General features: G+C 46.4%; 1 protein-coding gene across 1 annotated transcript; it reads left to right on the top strand.

The window, feature by feature from the left end:
* Nucleotides 1–3,066: 3,066 nt before the first annotated feature.
* Nucleotides 3,067–4,350, top strand: VTN00DRAFT_7433 (uncharacterized protein; the record flags this gene model as incomplete). The annotated part of the gene is made up of 5 exons (XM_069434180.1): nucleotides 3,067–3,115; nucleotides 3,225–3,273; nucleotides 3,352–3,368; nucleotides 3,472–3,906; nucleotides 4,025–4,350. 5 exons carry the CDS (start codon nucleotides 3,067–3,069, stop codon nucleotides 4,348–4,350), a joined length of 876 nt encoding a protein of 291 aa, XP_069287487.1.
* Nucleotides 4,351–8,041: the final 3,691 nt, after the last annotated feature.

The raw sequence follows: 8,041 nt of genomic DNA, 5'->3' as shown, positions 1-8,041 counted from the left end.
TTTCGCTCTCCGGTGGACCGTGCTGGGCGTTTTGGTGGGTTTCTTTCTTTTTTCTTAGTAACCCGTATATATACGTTTATTGTCTAAGTACATAGATAACAATGTGATCTCTTCGATTCTGTGTGTTTGGTAAATCAGGAGAGTATAGGCATGCGTCTTGTGGTTCTTTTGATCGTGTTTAGTGTGTGCACGACAATGGTGTCTAACAAGAAAGACTCGGATTCAAACGATTAGCATTGTGACGTGACCAGCAGATAAACAACTTTGTGTGTTCTGCGTGATGCAGACAGCGTTCAAGTTTGGATTTCTATTTTATTAATCTGCCGATTTGGGTCTATTTCTTTTTACCTGTGACGTCACTCTACATGACCATCCTATCGCATTTATATATGTCCCAGATTCCAATATCTTCGACTTGTTGACCGGATATGTATATACCAAACATGAGAGATCCTTAGTTGGGAACTGTGGCTTACTTTCTCGAGGGTCCCGATGGAGAAAAAAAAGGTTGAAGTGTCGATGACCAAGCAAATATTTTTGCCTGAAATTAGATATTCATATACCATTAGAAGTCCAGGCGAGTTTTTATCGATTATACAAAAAAAGGCGACCAGCCCCTTTATGACTCTGCTCACGATGATACCCAGCCCGATCCAATCTGCTGGGACTCTTCTTGACGAGCACAGTACAAATTCCACGTCGGGTTCCAGGTTGATTAATCACGTTAAGAAAGCGCAGGCAAAATACCAAAAGAAAGAAGGAAATTTGAGCATGTCATCTCCATACAATTTCCTATTTATTCCGGTCCTTTTGCTTACGGGAGGTAGCCAGTCCATGAACTAGATTAGATGGCTCTTATGCGGTAAACCGCTACCAGCGGGACGGATCCCTGCTATGTTATGTTTATGTCCTGGATGTTTCCGGAAGGAGATCAACAAGTAGATCCATTCCAAGGAAAGATTTTCCCTAAAATAAATGATGGCGGAGGATGAAGTATCTAGTATTTTGAACGCGATCAGCGGTTAACAGTGTCAATCTTCCGAGCAGAATTCTTGGGAAATAATATCGATGATCTATCTGATGCACGCCCTGAACTGCCAACGGTCATATATATTCCTCTCTACGTGTCACAATCTACTCGTAACGCAAGGTCCTTGAATGCAAACGCCAGTAATTTTATCAGGACTGGCTTTATCTTCGATCTGTCATTTCAGCCATTTGCTGCCGCTACCGGGGAAATTTCAAAGAAGCACAACCACATCTCCCCTCGGTGTGGTGTAAGAGCAAGGAGAAAACATTACGGTTCTACGTGTTTTGAAAGCCATGGCTCGTTGTATATCAAACCCGATAGGGCAAGGAAGTGTTTAATCATTGTTGGGAGGGAGAGCGTCCAGTTTATGCTCTCAACAGAATCGCGATTGCCGAGATTGGAGGATTAGGAAAACATGGTCTGTGAACGAAGATATCCAGGTAGGCTTTATATTTTGTTTTCATTTTGGAACGATTAGCGAAACGCTCCCTTGTCGTGATAAGAATCGTTTCCGCATGCAGATATTGATGATCGATGTCGTATTATTAATAACACTGCTCCATACTATCGTCAATGCCACCCCCATGGAGCCTTTTTTCGCACCCATTTGTACAGTATGATTTCTCCCAAATGAAACCGGACTCCATCGAGACACTGCCATGATGTTTATCAGGAAAGGATACGACAAATGATGGGGTTGCAGAGATATGTCTTCTCCGAAGTGTGCCAAATACCCATCTATCGACATGCTGACAATTGAACAGCCCTACGCGAGAAGGCCAAAGGCTGAAGCCGTCCCAATTTACCCCGTTTTGACAATAAGCTCAAATCTGAAACGTTGCGATCGACAGTGATAGGCGCAAGTCGATGATTTATCTGGTTAGACAGGTGTTCCGACAAATATCACAGTCATCTTTTTAAGGTTATGGAGACACAACTCGCTAAGTGTTCTGGCGAGCTCTTCGGAGCATAACGTGCAATGAGCTTCTACCGTTTGCCGCGTTGTCATCATCACTGCTGGTCGATCATTTGATAGCTACGGGGGTAGTACAACTGGACGTTTTTGACGCGACGGCCATGCGGAAAACAGCAAAACGAAGGAGACTCTGGATTGTTGACATCACGGGAGGACATGCAGGACTTTTCTTTCCACGCAGCACTCGGTACTCGACATTCGAGCCCTAAGAGCGACTGGGATGTGAGGCCGGCGTGTTGATGGGGTGATGGGCGCTCCCTGTTTTCGACGTTAGGGGCTCCGCCGGTTTGCTTAGTTCTCTCTGGTGCGGCAGGATTCGCGAAGCCCAACGGCAAACGCCAAACGGTCTCCGCTAGCATGACGGCGGACGCTCCACCGGCCTCGATTCTCGCAAGGCATGACGGGGGATGAGCTGCAGCGTGTGTGCAAGCCGACAAGGGTTCTGGGATCTCGGGGCATGGGCGTATCAACCGCAGGATCGTCGGCCAAAGGGACCGCGACGAGCACAGCTCATGCTTGCAGGTACACCTGTGCCTGTGACCTGGCATCGCCGGCGCACCGCTAATCTCCATGTCCGACAAAGTGAAACGGCCAGCGGAAAAGCGACGCGGAACTCTGGGGTGTGCGCCGTGTGGAGAGGCCAGAGAAAGGGGAATAGGATACGGAGGCCGCCAGCACAGCAGAACAGATGTCGTCCACGCTCGGTTCAGGGGCCTTTTCGTCGTCCTCCGCCGTTCCTTGACCACTGACCAGTGTCTTTTCCCCCTTGCACAGCGCCCGGGATCTGTCGAGAGGGGCTCAACAGTAACGGCCTCGTGTTCCTGCAGCAAGTGTGCTTCTGTTCCTACGCTCGTTCTTTCGCCGCCAGCTTGGTCCTGCGACTCTCTATCCCTTACGTCGTCGCGTCAAGCGCGCCGTTATATTACATTCCACTGTCATTCCTTGTGTCGATATCTCCTTCGTTCCCTTTTATCACTTGATAAGCGTGGCGCATAGTCATCCATTCTTTTGGAGCGAGCGGTTTGCCTCGGGCGTGGATCCACCCAGCAGCGCGCACGCGATGGCAGCCGACAAGATCTCGATCACCATATGCGGGGATGGTGGATGCGGTATGTCGCACGACCTGGTCTGACTATCCAAGCTGCTACGGCAAATGGCACTTCGCGTGCGCAGCTTGACAATGCTCTATCCACAAGCTGACTTGGGTCTGATCCCCAGGTAAATCATCGATCACTCTGCGGTTGGTCCGCAGCCAATGGACACATGAGTAAGCCTATCCCGTCTTGATATGTCTATATTGACCGTGAGGAATGTCGCGAACGTACTGATGCATGGAATTGTCCAGATATGACCCTACAATAGGTACACCACGTCCCATTTGATACTTCTCAATACTTAGTTCCAACGACTCCATGCCTCCACTATCAAAAGCATACTTTCTGACCTCTTCCTTCACGGCGTACAGAAGATTCGTACTCCGTCACACGCACAGTCGATGGCGTCCCATACTTCCTTTCCATCACCGACACGGCGGGACAGGAGGAATACCGCGGTCTCTGGGCCGCATCCAACCTGAAATCGGACGCATTTCTCCTCGTCTACGACATCACCAATGGAGCCAGTCTAGATGCTCTAGACTATTTCATGGACATGATCGACATCGAAGCAGAACAGCGATTAGAGGATAATGAGCGCATTCGGAGGGAACTGGGCCCCAGCGCGGAAGGCCTGGATGTTGGGATGCCGCCACCAGTGAAGATTGTTGTTGGGAATAAGTGCGACCTGAAGGATGCCAGGGTTGTGTCGTCAAGACAAGGATTAGAGTATGCGCGGAAACATGGCTGTGGGTTTATGGAGACAAGCGCGAAGGAAATGGTCAACATTGAGGAGACATTTGCTTGTATGTCGCCCTTTGGTTTGGTCTTCTTTCTCATGCGAAGGGAGCAAGTGTGCTTCCGTTGACATTAAGGGTGGAGGATGATGTCTGTCAGCTGGGCTTTCTTCTAACTCTTCCGCAGTGCTCGTCAGACGTGTCGTCGAAGCCCGTCAACAACATTACCAGAAACCGCAACCGCAAGAATCCACACCCGACCAGAATGCAACCTCAACCGCACGAACACCGGCCCTCACTCCAGCGGAAGCCGGTGGCGAGGAGCATAATGGCGTTCGACGACGGCGTAACCGTATACGAGGGGTGTTTAAGCGGTCTGGCAAGAAAAAGAAATCTGATGACGATGCAGCAGAAGGCGACGAAAATATGAAGGAAAAGTCAGAAGGAGAAGCAGAAGACCATGCAAAGAAAGATCGAGACAAACGCTGGTGGAGGAGAATTGTCTGTTGGTAATATTCTTGGCTGGTGTGGACTTTTAGTCTCTTGTATCTGTTTTGCATCTCACCTTTGCGCATTGTTTGATATTCCTCGGCTTGCTTCGTTTGGTTGCGCTGGGCCCGGTGGCTTGGGATACCCCGTGTTTCTTGTTGTAACTTTTGCGGCTCTTTCCTCCTGTTTTTTTCCTCTTGGTGGATCTCCTTTCTCATTACTGTCGTTGATGTTGATGTCAGTCAGTGTGACGGTGTGCCACCTCCATTCCATTTCCTTACTCTTTGATACCTATCCAGTTTCTACTGAAACCTGGATACGCCAAAATATCCCGAGTGTCCACCTTCGAGAGTGTGCACTCATGTCGTGCCGAATTCCTTTTTGTTTCCTTGCGTGTCACCTACCCTCTCTTTCCTTTTCATTTCATTTCATTTCTTTTTACGAAAGGTCGCAGTACACTACACTCCGCCGCCATCATCTCATCAATTTCTCCTTTGCCCAGACGATTAAAGATCTGGGTCTTTGCTCCTTTTACTTACCTCTCTCGATATCAACCCAACATCCTTAAGCATCTTGCTCTCTTGGTTTCTTTGCAGTTTAGCTGGTAACATGAAGTCTACTGGGAATGGGAGGAGAAAAAAAGGAAAGGAAAGGAAAGACGGAAGATAGGTGGATGGAATCAATCAATTGGTCGGTCAGCTAGGATAGGAGCTTTTTTTTATTATCTAGATAGAATACAGAGCCAGATTATATGGCATACCTTGCCTACTAACCTTTACTTGTCAGAGTTCCCTGCATACATAGATACCTAACATCCTGTTCCATTCTTTTTTGTTAGACCTGGGACCATAGAGGATAGAAGTCAAACCCAAATACTTTAATTCAATCTATAAAATTAAAGTACTTGTTCCCTTCTCCCCGCCCGGTCCGCTCCGGGATTGCGTGATTGATCGATCGATTAATGAACGTAATACGGTTCATAGGGTCAAGACAGGACGTCATAATTAGGATGTGCTGTACTATCTTTCTTACACTGACAGAGTGAGATGAGAGGAGAGCGACCAGGTCAGGCTTCCGTTACAGCAGTCCGGAATCGAGATTGAGATTAGAAAAGAATGGGCTGATTCGATATCAACTCATGGGCGGCGTATGGGACAGTATAGTCCTGTGCAGTGCATGTAGCAAGGAGGTTGGTTGGTCATTGGTTCGATTGATCGATTCGATTCGATTCATCCAAGCTATCTATCCTATGCGGAAAATGAAACTGCTTGCTAGGCACTAACCTAATACTTTAATAATAATAGAAAACCAGATAAACCCAAGATCTTAGAATAGAAGAAAGATTAGGTAGATATAGATACTACCTAACTGACTTCAATCCAATAATTAGATTAGATTAGAAATCGCATATCTACCTACCTACCAAACTTTAAGTTGTCTACTCGACAGTTGTGTAATTGACTGGTTTACCAGCCTTAGGTAGGGGTATAAGTGATTATGCCTGCTTATGGAATGAGTTGCTTTCATAGGTAAATTCCAAGGTTCGTGGAAGAGGAACATCATTTGCGAGACCTTTCTGACTATCTCATCCTAGATGTCATCTCTGCAGCCGGACAAGTTGTATGTACATACTGTACCTCTCAAGAAGAGTTAAGAAACCGAGCCAATTGCCTGGATTCAGATGGTAGCAGCGCTGCGGTAGGTATGTATGTATGTGAGCAGGGTACCAGGGAGCTTCACAATCGATAACTTCTTTTTTTTCTACAAAAGGTTTGCATTGCAGGTAGAGGGATGAGTCATAGGTTGTCCATATTCTTTTCTGCAGAGATATTGACTGTGGGACCCTTTTTGGAGTGAATGGGCTCGCGAACACAACAATCGTACTCGATTGATCGATCGATGTAAAGAGATGCTGAATCTAGTAGTCATTAAAATCTGCAGCCCAACCGAAATAGAGATGCAGCGAAACAGGGTAGGATATATCTGATTTCAATCAGGCAGGCTAAGAAGGAAGCTCAAAGTGTTCAATGTGTAAGCAGTATCCGTCAGCGGTTAGATGACAAGGAAAAAGCAGTAGCAGTGTTTTTCAGAGCAAAGAGTGTACTTTACTCTCGTTGGGTTTTGCTCAGAACGATTATCCAGAAAACGCATTGAACTTCGAGGCTGTTAGCAGATATTTTCCGGTCAGGATGTCGTTAGCTAAAGCTGTAGATCGCCTGTTTCAAAGATAAAATAGAAATCTTTCTGCGCATTCGGACAAGAACACAATTGGTTCCAACAACTATATCTGCGGATTTCTTCCGGGAATCACAAATGCAACGGTGAGATACCGTCCATAGATCCATTCTCCTTGACATAAAAGTTAAGCACGCGATAATTTCCAATATTAGCCTCGTGTTCGATAAGGATGTATGTAACCCGAAAAATGAAGACGGTATACGACTGGTACCTGCAGACCGCTTTTCTGCTTGGACGGCCGATATGTCTTCTTTAATCAAGAGAGACGTCTCAGATCGACCTGTCGCCTTGTAAAGGCTCTCTGAGATTGGCCAAGGCAATCGAAATGGGCATTTTGAGTTCTTGGCCCGTAAAAATGTACGATCCCGAAGATATCGGAAAAATTATCACTGATCTCGGCCATGTAGTCGATCCAGTTTAAACACAAGGATGCCGCAAGCACAGTGTTTCGGAATGCCATCTCAGACAATCTAGACTGCAAAGAAACACGCGTCATTTTTGAGACGCGGTAGTCAAGAAGTTAGGACTGGACTACTATAGAGTCCAGAACCAGTCAGCACCCAACCAGGGGAGATTCAGCAAATGTGGGTTCTCCGATATATTTCAAGATAAAGGAGAAAAGTACTGCTGAATAAGAGGATGTAAGCACGCAACAAGCCATTTTTTTTCTATCGATGTCAGCAAGATGCATAACTGGATAACGCATCTATTCAAGGCCTGACGTGATAGTTTCAAACTTCTGGTCTGAAGAGCAATGGCAAAAGGAAAAGTTTATGAAGGATCCATAACAAGGTGAGCGAGTCAAAATATCTTACACAAATTACACCATGCTTCGTGACTTTTTATGGCTAGCGTACGCCACACTATTCATCAAAGGGCAGTCTTCCCCGGAAAGGCCCTGGAAAAGGTGACTTGGCTGAGAAGATGCTCCAATTTGATATCTAACATAGGAAAAGTTCAAAGCACAATGACTGAGGACATATAGGGCCTTAAGGGGGATGTTTAGTGAGTCGAAGTTGACGAGAGGAGGATAATCAGATCGAAGCCCCGAAGGGTCTATGTCCAGCACTAGATACCAGCACAATGAATCCAATTTCGTATGAGGATATTGCAGCATGTATAAGGCGCAATATCTTAATCGCACCACGGAAAGTATATATGCCATTCTCTTGAGAAATTCCTCCAGATGAAGGCAGTGGCCGGACCTAGGACAGATCAAGTCAGAGGCTAAAGCAGCATGGCCCTTGGGGGACTGCTATCTTGTGAACAAGTCCTGCCAATTTGGGCGGACAATGATTGTTGCATGAAATATCTCGTTTCAAAAATGATAAGCACCATGATTAAGTGGTAGGACAAGACGTCAAAGATCATCCATGCTGGTAACTAACTAGTTATGTTAACATAACTAGTCCAGCAAGCTTAACTTAACGTAACCGGTAAGCGAGTCGGCCACGTAAGCGAGTCGGCCACCACCCAA

Source organism: Thermoascus crustaceus (genome assembly GCF_041956765.1).
Source record: "Thermoascus crustaceus strain CBS 181.67 unplaced genomic scaffold VTN00scaffold_4, whole genome shotgun sequence".
Lineage (NCBI taxonomy): Eukaryota > Fungi > Ascomycota > Eurotiomycetes > Eurotiales > Thermoascaceae > Thermoascus > Thermoascus crustaceus.
The sequence above is the reverse complement of the archived record's forward strand: the minus strand, read 5'-3'. Positions and strand labels throughout refer to the sequence as shown.